The sequence below is a fragment of the Podarcis tiliguerta genome, assembly GCF_965153285.1.
Source record: "Podarcis tiliguerta genome assembly, chromosome: 2".
NCBI lineage: Eukaryota > Metazoa > Chordata > Lepidosauria > Squamata > Lacertidae > Podarcis > Podarcis tiliguerta.
The window spans coordinates 88849092-88862395 of NC_139535.1; the positions used below are offsets into that span (position 1 = coordinate 88849092).

The window sequence follows — 13304 nt, forward strand, 5'->3', positions numbered from 1 at the left end:
GGGGTTGAGAAAGAGTTATAGGAGTATTGGGTCATGTTTTAGGCCTCTGTTAAAGCACAGTAATAGTTCTGTAAGAAACTAGAAGTTGATTTTTCATATTTTGCTTGACGGGAGTGTAACAGTTCTCCCCAAGCACAGGCTTGGAGTTAGGAATAGGCAACCTGAGATGTCAGGTCAGCAGGTGCCTATGTACCGTAAGCTGCCCACTCATAGAATCATAGGCTCATACGACTTGTAGAGTTAGAAGTCATCTAGTCCAATCCCCTGCAATGCAGGAATTTCAACGAACGGTCCCCCATGCAATTTGAAACCACACCAGACCTTGCTTAGCTTTGTAGATGCGCTAGCAGCAACAAATATTACCACTATTTAACACTCATCACGGCACAAAGTAATGCAGTTTCACATTTATTACGTGCCATTTACGTCATGCCTACAAATTATGCCTCTGAATTTATGGAATGGTCTACGAATCCTGTATTTGGATGCCATCTTTAGAATTATTTAAAAAGTTGAACAAAAAATGAAATCGGTTTGGGGTGCCCCAGTTTTAAACTATTTAAAAATATGCAATAAACAGATTTGGATCAGGCTGTCAACCACATACTTTATTTGTATGAAAGGAGGGGTGTGTTGTGCCCTGAACATAAAATCTTTTTTTGTTTGTTTGTTCCGAAGGAAACTCCAGCCCGGCGCCCTGTGAATTCTAATAAATATACATGACCAGAATAAATAACTTTGCATCTCCACCCCCACCCACCCCATGCACGTATGTTTCCTCGTGCCTCTCCTTCCACAGAGGGCTCCTATTCCAACACATCCTTGGCACATTTCAGGTCCGGCTGCCTTTATAACAGGCCGATATATATATCGCCTTTCCTGAGCTTCCTCGCAGCTAAATTCCACCGCCCCGCCCCTTTCTTCCTCTCCCTTTACAGTAAAAAGAAGCCGCTTCAGAGAATGCGGACTACATTTCCCAGAAGACCAAGCGGCTACCACGCGAGGGCAGCGTGAGGCCGGCTTTCCAACGCCGCCGGGCCTTTGGGCGGAGTGAGCTTGTGCCGCCGCCCGGCCTTGTCACTTGGGCGGTAGTCGCCCTCCTTTGCCGCCGGGAGAAGCGCGTTGAGGAGGAGCTGCGGGCGCGAGTCTACGGGAGGGAGCCGCGACCCAAGGCAGGTGGCCGGGGGGTCCTACTGTGGGGCAGGGGAGGTGGGCGGCGCTAAAAGAATGAAGACACCGCCAATTGGTTCCCGCCACTCAAACTCCTCCCTTCAGGCCGTGTCCTCTGGATGGCCCTTCAGCGGCGCTGCCTAGGAACTCTGCACATGCTCAGGCGGCGCTTCCTCCTGCGCGATGTGATCTCTGCGCCGCCTTCCCACAGTTAAAGCCACGCCCGAGGCGGCTTACAACACGGTAAAGCACACAATTGTAGCAGAAGTAGTAGCGCACGATAAATGAAACGTCAAAAAGTACAAAGCCAAATTAAAACAACAGCGCCGCCCCTCGAATTTTGAGGGGGTTTTTTTGAGTGGTGGTGGCCGTAGGGTCGCTTCAGGAATTGCAGATTTTCGGAGAGGCTGTCTTAAGAGAACCAGTGTGGTGCAGTGGTTAAGTGTGTTGGATTTTTCGACTGAAAAATTAAATCACCAATTGTAGCATGCCCAAAGCTCTGTGCATGAGATACAGGCATGGGATAGGCACCTGAGAAAAGCTAACTACAACTTTGAAACAGTCTGATTTGACTAGTATTGGAGCCATTGACTCTGTTACTAACCCATTTTATCAAGCAATGTATGGTTAGAAATGGAATATTTCTGTCCCCACTTCACGGTTTTTGAGGGATGTGTATGAAAATACCTTAAGATCCTAAGGCCAGTTAGAGGAGACAAATCTGGAGTAGGTTCTCTCAGTGTAAGGCAGCTTTGCATCTTCAAGAAAAGTTTCCTATAAATGCACTGCCCTGCTGTCTGTTTGCTAGACTGTTCTGGATTGATCGTTTGTTTTTGCAGTGTAAATAATTATCTTCACATTCATTTTACAGTGTTGGAAAAATAAAATCCTATATCGGAACCAGAGTTTTCAATAGAAAAACATTAAGAAAGATGCATTGGGGTTATGACAGTCAATATTTTATTGTAGTAGCATTTTTGTATTTTCTCATCTGAAAAGCAGTATACATACATACATACATATATATATTTAAATCACCAGTGTCCGCTAGCGTGAATGGATATTGAAGCTGCCTGTGGACCCTAGAGGGATGGTTGGCTATGACCCAGATTCCGAGTGTGCGTCTCTTACAACCGTGGACATAGCAACAGCAGGATCTGCATCTGGGTTTGTCACTCGGGCAATGATCAGCCCCTTTGACGTCCTAAAGATTCGTTTTCAGGTACAGTTCACATAACAGTTACTGTGTTGCTACAATGAACAAACAAAAAGTTTGCCATCAAACTTAAGCCATCAACTATGCCCATTGTCTTCTCGATCAGTAAGTTGTATAGTTAAGAAGCTACAGTCATACCTTGGGTTAAATGTGCTTCAGGTTGAGCGTTTTCAGGTTACGCTCCGTGTTACTTTCGGGCTTTGCCGTTTACGCATGCGCAGACGCTCAAAATGACGGCATGCACAGAAGCGGCGAATAACGACCCGCGCACAGGCAGACGCGGGTTGCGTTTGCTTCAGGATGCGAACAGGGCGCCGGAACAGATCCCATTCACATTCAGAGGTACCACTGTATTCCTTTATGAGTCAGCTTTCATGCAATTTTGCTCACACACTGTGAGGGACCAAGTCCCTCAGCCTTTCTAGCCAAAGATCTAGCAAATGCATTTATCTGTGCTGGCTGAAACCAGCTGTGGTATAGCCCTTTCTAGGCTGTCTCATAAGAAGTGTTCTTAAATTGGACAGCCAGTTAAGTAAACTCATTCTCCAAGTCTCAATCCTTTATGTAGCTAAAAGAGCATCATCAGTGCACAAGACAGAGGTATGAACAGACTTGAGAGGGACCCCAACATTTGCATGAATACAAACATCTTTAAAAACCGCTAAAGAGGGCATGACAAGAAAAGCAGACAGTGAGGACAGAGTGCAATCATTGTGGGCACAGAACACTAGCTGGGATATTGAATAGCAGCATAGTGCAACCTTTTGTTATAGGCCCCACTTGTTTAACAGGCTTGTGTTACATGCAATTAGCATGCAAACACCTCAGAAGATGAAGTTAATTATCATGCCATTTGATTTTTGTAAGCCCTCTGCTTTAGAGATGTTGTGTGAAAACTGGTAACTCTTGACAGTTAGAATTATGAGAGCAGTACATGGCCTGGAAAGAGTTGAGAGAAGCACCCTAATTATTTAAACCAGGGATATGGAACCTGTGGTCCTCTAACTCTCAGCATACCTGACCATTTGCTAAGCTGCCTGGGGTGATGTGGAAGGCCACAGGTTTTATATCCCGAATTTAAACCATGAAGCAATTTACAGTGTATACACTAAAACTGAAAGCCAACTATGCCTGTCTTCTTTCAGCTTCAGATAGAGACATTTTCTGCCAGAAACCCCCAGGCTAAGTATCATGGCATCTGGCAGGCTGTTTGCAAGATTTTCCAGGAAGAAGGGCTACCAGCTTTCTGGAAGGGCCATGTCCCTGCTCAGCTCCTCTCAGTTACCTATGGAGCTGTCCAGGTAAGAATTAGGAAATGTTTGGGATTAACGCTCTACCCTGAGTGTTTCATCTTTTCCAGTGACTTACTCAGCAAATCTGTTTTGTTATAGCTGCCTTTCCTTTATTTGCCCTCAAGTACCAGTTTCACTTTTCTAAGGGCCAGTAATAGTAGTAACAACAACAACAACAACAACAACAACAACATTATAGTTTATAAACTGCTCATTTGGGCATAACAAAGACTTCACTCTTTTGTCATCTGGACTCTTCCTGTGCTTTCTGACCATGTGCAAAGTAATTATAATGCTATTGTGTGGAAGGAATAATAAGGATCAGTTAATCCAAAACCCTTACACTCTCAGGGAGGCATCCATTCCAACTCCTTGCAGTTCCCTCCCCCCAAAGCCTCTCTTGCAGTTTGCGAAACCCTCTGTCTGATTTTTCTCTTTGCAACTGCCAGTCTAATAAGTCCTCACTCCCTTCTTCTGTGTGGAGAGGTACAGAAGCCCCAGGCCTTTTATGAAGGTTCCCTGACCACCAGGAGAGGCTTTTCAGGAGGTAACCGTGAGGAGGAGGGATGGTGAAATATATTTTGCATGAACATTGCATTGGAAACGACCCTTTCCATCCAGTGACTGCAAGGTGGTTTGGCATCCTGACTGTGCTGTTGCTACGATCTTTCCATCCTTCTCCCTGATGACTGTAGTATAAATAGAGGACAAATAGATGAGTTTCAGTAACGTTTTGTTAGCATGCAGATCGACTTGCTGTAGGACACTAGTGTTCCTCAGTACTATACGATAGTAAAGGTGTGCAAACAGTGGTACAGCTAGACGATTTAGCATCTGGACTGAATGGTCTTATAGTTCCTTCCCACCTTTAGGTGATAATGTATATTACGCTGAGCTTCTTTCATCCCTCCCCATCATCTCCCCAGAAAAACATGTGTGGTGCAACCTGAGCCTTCGCATATTTGCTCAGAATTAAATCCTTTTGTGTTCAATAATCTTATTCCAAAGTAAATGTGTGAATAAGCTTACACCCAATCTTTCACCCTGAGCTTTCACAGACAGAAAGATAAGGGAGAAGACAGTTTAGAGAGAAACCAAAAATGGGCAAAGCCAGAAAGGTGAAAGTTTGTCTCCATACCCACCGCTTACAATTCCATGCTTTACACAACTGCTGTATCCCCACTATATTAGAGAGAGAAAGAAACCCAAGTGTTTGCCTAGACAATGCTGCCAAATAAAATAACAAAGACTGAACATGTTCAGAGTTTCATGTTGTAAGCTCATTTAATTCATAATGGCACCATCATAACTACAGGCTTAGAACATGCTTTGCTTGTTTGGTCCTGATACTGAAAACCCCTGCAGGATGCAGAGTGCAGTCTGGACCACCTTCCAACTCTGCCCCACCCCTGCTGAGGTCAGTTGTACAACTTCACTGAAAATTGCCAGAGTAGAGTTAATGGAGAATTCAGGGACACCGTAGGTGGTGGTCTTGGGAATTGAGAAAAGACAGACAACACAATTGCAGGGATACCATCCAGGAAACCTAACGTCCAGCCATAGCAGTTGAGTTGAAACCTGATGGCAATGATACACAAGACATGATGGTCCAGTACTAGTAACTTCCCATTCAGCTGCTCATGCTGCTACTGCCACCTCCTCACAAGGGGTGCGGCTGAAGTGGTATGAGACAGGATGCCTCTTCTTACTTACTTGTATTAAAAATAGGTAATTTCTTTTACAAATGTTACTGTGATGTGTGTGGCTGGGCTGCAGTGGAGATTTTAGGTGATAGGTTTCATTCTCCTCACTGTGGGTGGCAACCATATTTCTTACTTAAACTGATGGTGTTCATCTCTTGTTTTTCTTTCTATGCAAGTTTGTAAGCTTTGAGTTTCTGACAAAGTTGGTGCACCAGGGCACATCTTACGATGCCAGAGGCTTCACAGTGCACTTTTTCTGTGGCGGGCTGTCTGCTTGTGCTGCCACCGTGGCAGTTCAGCCCCTGGACACACTGCGTACCCGCTTGGCTGCCCAAGGTGAGCCAAAGGTAAGAGATGGGTGAGAAGCTTTCCCCCTGCCAAGTCTGCTGTGTGCATCCTTTCCCAGTTGGTTCTGCTCCCACCAATTTAGGTGCTGGTCATTTGGTGATCTTGGAAGCACATGACGGTTTCTTTATTTAATTACAGGGTTGAGAATGAGCAGCCACAGGCCATAGGCCCTTGGGCTCCCTTCCACTCCTTTCCCCATGCACAAGAGGAGATGGGAAGCTTCTGCATTTGCTATTTTGTTTGAATGTAGCAAACTATGGTTTGCACAAACCATTAGGAAGAATACAGTGGTACCTTGGTTTACAACCATAATCTGTTCCAGAGGTCTGTTTGTAAACCAAAACAGGTTGTAACACAAGGCGTACTTTCGCCAGTGGGGCCTCCCAAAAAAATTTGTTCGTAATCCAAAAAAAAAAAAAGGGTTGTAATCCAAAAAAAAGGTTGCAAACCGGGGCACACACTTCTGGGTTTGACATGTTTGTAATCCAAAACGTATGCAAACCAATACGTATGCAAACCAAGGTACCACTGTATAGCCAATTTACCAAGTGGTAAAGATTTTCTACCACACAGTTCCTTTAGTCATAGATATTAATGAAAACATGGTGTGAATTATTTTTTTCTGCCCCACATGCTTGTATATAGTAAAGGTTTCCCCACAAATAAGATTTCCCCACATCTACCAATTGTGGAGTTAGTAATTGATGCTTCCCCTCTCCCAACACAAGTCTAAATTTTGGGCCCAGGGATCTTCCCTTCTGTCTCCAGAAAAATGATGGTTTTGAATTCAGAACAATCGGTATTTCGCAGAAATATGCTCAGTTAGCATGACACGCCTTCATGCAGCGCATAGTCAATAGAACTTGCTCCCACAGGAGGCTGTGTTGGCCACCAATTAGGTTGGCTTTGAAAGAATACCAGTTGCCAGAAACTGGAGAGGAGGAGTGTGTCATTGCGCTTGGACTCTCCCTGTGGGCTTCCCACAGGTATGTGGTTGACGATGGTGAAAACAGGATTTTTTATCTAGATGGGCCATAGGCCTGATTGGGTAGGCTCGTCTTATGATAAATAATTCTGTCTTACCCTATATAGAGTTTAGGTCTTAGAGGAGCAAGGTTTACTATTCCGCTTGCAAGATCACAGCAAGTGGGTAAGGTGGGAAAATTTGACTGGACATTTTAAGGTGGAATTTGATTGGTGTGAAAAGTATGTGCAGAAGCTCCACTCCATAAACTCTGGAGCTTTTTGGGAGCATTACTGAAGCCTGACTTACACACTGATGCATATAGAGCAATAAATATCATAGGGCTCTGTTAAGGAAACATACTCACCCATGAACTGTTTTAGATTTACAGGAACTTCCGCCATGCTGTAGCATGTGTGTACCAGCAAGAAGGGCTGTTGAGTTTTTATAAGGGGCTCAGCCCTACTCTCATTGCCATTGTCCCCTATGCTGGCTTCCAGTTTTCCTTCTATAGTCTCCTGAAGAAACTGTATGACTGGATCGTTCCAAGTGAAGAAATGAAAACAGGTTAGTCCTGGGGGTTGGAAAAGTGTTGGGGGGAATTGTCTGTGCTCCTGTGTAACACCCCCACCCACCCCAGTTTTTTATTTTAAATAACTTTTTATTAGGCTTTATAAACAAGGATCATATAAATAATACATGATACAGATAAATAGACCAAGTCCTCTACGGTCATTTGCATATCAGAAAAATAGCACGCTAAATTTGCAGTAATATCTACAACATCTGGTTCCTTGTTAGTGGTCAGTGCTTTTGGTTCATGAATCCCACCCACTTCAGTTGATGCAGTCTGTCACTAAGTTGTACATAGTTGTGCTTGGAAAGTTGCTCCAAGGGCTCCAGCTATTGGTTTTTCTTGTAAATCACTGCTTAATAAAAGTGCTCTATGGATAACTAATCATAATAACACTGGAAGCCTTTAACTAATTCCTGTCTTAAGCTACCAAGCAGTTCTGAAACACATCCCCCAATTCCAGACTTCTCTTTTTCAGGTAATATTAAAAACTTTGTCTGCGGCAGCTGTGCTGGCGTCCTCAGCAAAACCCTCACTTATCCTTTTGACCTGTTCAAGAAAAGACTGCAGGTAGCTGGCTTTGAGCAAGCCCGGGCAGCATTTGGGCAGGTGAGAGACGTTTCAGATTGCAGGGATCTTCCTGCCTCCCTTTTTTTTGTGTACCTAACGTAGCCCACAATTTATGTAAACCAGGCGGATAAATTGAAAGTAAAATCTGAAACAACCTAGTCTTAAACTATAAAGGATAACTTTATAACAGCATTGTGTGACGTAAGGGCAGTGTGGCACTAAAATTAAGAATCCCGCTGCTTATTTGGAGCTGTGTGATGGAGGAACAAAATGGATTCATTGGAGATACTACTGGAAAACTGGTCTTATCCTCACTGACCAGACCAATTACACAATCAGTATATTTGTTACTTTTAAAATACTAATGTGCACACATTGAATTGATCCTGGAAACAAACTGGCAACCAGTGCAGCTGTTTTAAAACAGGAGTTGTATGTGACCTAAAGGGAATTTGATCTAAGTGCTGTATTTTGGATCAATTGTAGTTCCTGGGCCGTTTTCAAGGGCAGCCTTGAATCTTTTCAGGATTCAGCCTCAAATTTTTTGGCCCACATCCAGCCCATCTTCCTTCAAGCACAGGCTTAGCAGCTCACCAAGCCTCTCTTGATTCAGATGGAGCAGAGAGATGGAGCTGTGTGCCATTTTCATATCATGGATAACTTTACTCCAGATCTCTTTGCAACAGCTTCCAGAAACTTCACATATATATATTCCGTTCACAATCAGGTTCTGGTTTGACATCCTAATCCGTTAGCTGATGGTTTCTGCAAACCACTGTTTCCAGTAATAGTACAAAACGGGAAGTTGAGTTCTGCTACAAACTGCACAAGGTTTCTTAACGGGCTGGATTTGTGCCATCCCTCACTCCATTCTCTTTCCCCCCAGGTGCGGACGTATAGTGGCTTAGTGGACTGTGCCCAACAGATTGCACGGGACGAAGGAGCCAGAGGATTCTTCAAGGGCCTCTCGCCAAGCTTGCTGAAGGCTGCGTTTGCAACGGGCTTCACCTTTTTCTGGTATGAGATCTTCTGCAGTTTCCTGCGCTCTGTGAAGTACCCCAATGGCCCCAAAAAGCAGGAAGGCTGATATAAGAGAGCTCCTCTCTGTGGAGACTGAAACATTAATCTGTCAGCCACACTGTCATATGTGGGGAGCGGGGTGTGGGGTGTGGAATGTGGATTGTGGGGGGTGTTTGCAGAGTGGCAACGATTGTCTCTTTGCCAAAGCCCAGAAAGCACCTTACTACTATGTTTGGCCCAAATGAGAGGAGATTGCCTTCTGCAGCTTCTACCAAGGACATTGTGGGCCTGTCTTTTCTCTCTGGAGCACTTCCTGTCATGCCTCCCATGAGCACTTCTTGTCTTGCCTTCTATGGAACAGGCATTAACACTGGGAGGAAGTTTACAGGTATTGCTATTGAGGCCCTCCCATCTTAGCTAAGTTCAATGGGGAATGTTCTTTACCCACTGGCAAATCTCTCTCTGCTTTTCCCCCATCTTCTCATGACTGGGGCTGCTCTAACTGCTTTGAATCAAGCCCTGACTTGACCTGCTCACATCCCCCTTAACTCTCCCGGGACACAGTTGCCAGCCCGGCTTTTCCAGCATTGACATTTTGTGGTGTTTACCTTAAACCAGAGCTATAGTAAGCCTTGCTTACAGGCATTTGCTTGATGGCACAGCTGCCTGTTAGAATGCTGGCTGCACTGGTGGTTCAGAATAGGAAGCAGAACTGCTGGGGGGGGGGAGTGCTGCTCCATTAGGACCAATGAGACTCTGACCCCACAAACTTCAGCTTACCCTCAGTGGCACTGCCTGTCAGCTTCCTCCTCTTTGTAGGGAGGATAATAGGGAATTAACTAGAACTAGCTGGCTCTGCTTCTCATTGGTTCTGGCTCCACCTGCTGGTCTGTCAGTCCCAATGGGCACCAGCCAGCACTGGAAGCTGCTGCAGCGTATCATCAGTCCTTATTTGTCCTTGCCTCTTGTGGGTGGTCTCAGAGGGCGTTATGGTGTTTTATCAATGACGGAGCAAATTCTATAATAAATAAAAAAGCAGTGGGGTCCAAACAAAGGGGGGATTGCAGAAGAGTGGGTAACCATCTGCTCCCTTCCTGACTTCTGTGCCAGTTCTATTGATGCTTGTGTGTCCCATATAAGCACATTTTTTTATCACCTGCCCAAATGTGGCCAGTATAGTTTTGCAATAGGCCCACAAAAAAGGTGCCAACATTTTCCTTTTTTTTATAGTCTTGACTTCTGCACTCCTACCTTAATGCACACATACTGAACTGAAAACTGGGGGAAGTTTCTTTCTGAACATAGCCCAAGTCTTTTAGTTTTGAATACTAATGAAGAAAATGCCTTGTGATACTGATACTATTTTGATAACTGCTCCAAAATAAGTTTATCCCCTGGCAGATCATCTCAGGCACAGGTTTTCAGCACAAGTGAAATAGCTACTTATCTGCAATAAACTGACTCCAGTATAATATTTAGCAAACAAAGAGCTAAACTAAACTGTACCATTTGTCCAACTGAATTTGCCCAGTCTTCTAAATGAAGAAACCTGCAAGGAAAACTAGTCTGCAAACATGTCTGTGCAATGCTATGCATGCAAACTTGGAAGTAGGTCCCTCTAAGTTAAATTAGACTTAAATGTGTTTAGGATTGCAGCCTTCAAATATGTCCAGAGTATTGGGGTGCTGAAGATTGGATCTATGTTCTTAAAGGAAAGACTCCATTTGCTCATCCAACTGTAGTTTTATTGGTCTGCTGGCAGTTGTGCTATGCTCTTCATTAAATATACAGTTGCATTTTGGCATATAGAGTAGTTTTAAAGATCTGTTCTAATAAACTGGGTGCACTCGTGCCAATTCATTTTGCTTGCTGGAGAAGAAGGCAGTTTCCCTAATTTCAGTGTGGTAATAAGCTTTTAAAAAATAGGCACCTTTCTGTAACAAGACACTGGAACAGTTGGCTAACCTGTACATCACAACTCTCATTGCCCCTAATTATCAGCTCTGCTGGCTGGTAATGTGGAACATGCACTACAGCATGTCTCAGCAGTTTGGGGAACGGAGAGAGAAATGTCTCTGCAGCCTTACAAACCAAGGAGCTGTCTGGGCTGGGATCCAATGAAAACCACCCAGTTCTTGCATCAGACAGAGTTCCCACCCTAGGCTCTCCTCCCACAGTGTGGGCGCCACTGTGTGGGCCACACCCGTTTAGCCACACCACTGACTTGGACAGGACAGTGGGTGGAGATGCGCTCATGTTTCCATCTGTTGCTACACAAGACAGATGTGAGACCTCTCATATTAAGCAGATTCTTATACAATCTTCAGAGCTAAGGGGTCTTATTTCAGAGGCCATGGGATCATTTGTGCTGGATCAGTAAAGCCGTAGCCATATCACCCAGGAGCAGAAAAATCAGAAATGTTCATTCCGGTCACTTTCTACTTTTTTGCCTGTTAAGAAATGATTCTTCCTCATACATGTTTTGGAACTCTGTTTATTGTGTATTGCTGGAAGAGAATTTTACTGTACAAACCCTTGAGTTACATACACCAAGAATGAAGCTTGTCTGTACTTCCTGAAATGTTTACACTGGGAAGATCAGCAGCTGCCCGTGCACCCTCCTTTCAAAGAACTGGTTAGCAAGCTGATTCAGGTTCCTTTATAACATTCACTTTGGGCAGAATGGCATGTTTGTGGGTCCTGAACATACATTGCTAATGTGTGAAGGTGCATTTGCAGAGGAGCATCAGAGGCAGAGAGTGGGAGATGCCTAACTGGAAATCAGGCAGGCAGGAAGAGATATGGCCTCATGAAAATGAATTGGTCGTGGGAAGCTGAAGCCACCACCAGCACTTACTCACTGGTTGTCACATGCAGTTGCCCCCGCAACCCTGTATGTTGGCTTATCAACATGAATGCAGCAATGTATAGTTTCGCCCTCAGTGTGGCATTGGATGTAAGTGAAGAAGCCAGCCAAAATTGCAGTTGTTTTTGCCTTTAGAAGGTGGTATTTCTTGTAATGTTAAGGGGAACTTGCGCGTTCAGATGCACAGGCTCCTGAATATGGCAATAGTATGCACATCCCCACTTTCTGTGCTCAGATTGTGCCTGTCACTCTGCATTAGAGGTTTTCACAACTGACCACAGAGCGCTTTTTCTGTAATATCCAAAGCTACTCTCATTTATAGTTCTGATGTGGCAAAAGCAACCCAGTGTGTATCTCTAGGGTTTATGAATAGGATGGTTCTACCTTGAAATAATCCTGCTGCTCATTTTCCAAACCTCTTTTGACTATGTAGGCTAATTTTAATCTTGTGCCTTATCCCACCACCATGTCAATATGCACTTTACAAAGCTAAGCCTTGAAGTCCAGTGGTTTACTGAGCGTCATAGATAGCATCAGGAGCTCAGCACTCCCTCCCCCTCAAATGGGGGGGGGGTAGTTGAAAGTGGTGACATGAGCACCTGTACTGTGGAGAACCCCACTGAAGTATCTAATGCATTTAAGGCCCTATACTGATTTCTAGTAGAGGATATGATATTGAGCTGCAAGTCTAGGATTGTACATCTCAAGATGCTTGCAGAAAGCACTTTGTTTGTGTATACAGATGCACAAAAAACAAATGTTTCAGGATCAACTATTGAGGATTTTTAGAGTTTTTTTCCAACTCATGTTGTTGCATCAGGGCTTAATTTATTACAGCATTTGTATTCTTCATATATAAGCATATATATTTTTCAATGTGGAGGGCTAAGGATTTGCATATGCCTCAGATTTTCACCCTGTGTGAAAGATGTGCTGCTCTTGGAAGAAAGATAATAAATATATTTGACATAAATCTGTCCAGCTACTTTTTGTGTGTGACACCTATCAATCATGTCTTGTCTTAAAAAATCTGCCGGAGAAGCACCTCGCAAGCATTTTTTTCCTTCTTCTGCACACAAGCAGTGACCTGGGAAGGACTGGGCTACAGGTGTTCTGAAGGTGAAACCAGACGTATACACAGAAGGGTCTCTTGCAAGCAGCATAATCAATATGTGTTGCGCTTTGGGAATCTCTTGCTAAATACAGGGGGTGGGATTCAACTAACTAGCCCCACTATTGGAAGCCTGTGCAAGGACTTGAGGGGTGAAGAGGACGAGGTGTGGTGGGGTGGTTCATTCTGATTGGCAAGCTGAAAAGCTTGTGCTGACAGATTGATTGCCAAAGCACTGCACCAAATTCCTCCCAAAATGTGTATGATATGAAGTATTTTGGCAGTTCAGAATTAGGATGTAGATTGGACATTGACCAGAAAAACAGCCTGGCCTGCTTCTGGTCTTTTAATAGCAGCTTGATGCAGAAATCAGCAGATGAAACTCTTCACGGCGTTGAGACAAATGTTCTCACTGACTAAGCTCTGCGCATCAGGCTGCTGTTAAAAGCACACACAGAAGCAGGGAATGG

General features: G+C 44.2%; 1 protein-coding gene across 1 annotated transcript; it reads left to right on the forward strand.

The window, feature by feature from the left end:
• Positions 1–984: 984 nt before the first annotated feature.
• On the forward strand, positions 985–12696 carry SLC25A19 (solute carrier family 25 member 19). Its single transcript, XM_083429988.1, has 7 exons — positions 985–1172; positions 2212–2392; positions 3532–3687; positions 5558–5728; positions 7077–7260; positions 7746–7876; positions 8724–12696. The coding sequence occupies exons 2-7, from the start codon at positions 2261–2263 to the stop codon at positions 8922–8924; spliced, it is 975 nt and encodes a 324-aa protein (XP_083286114.1). The 5' UTR covers positions 985–1172; positions 2212–2260; the 3' UTR covers positions 8925–12696.
• Positions 12697–13304: the final 608 nt, after the last annotated feature.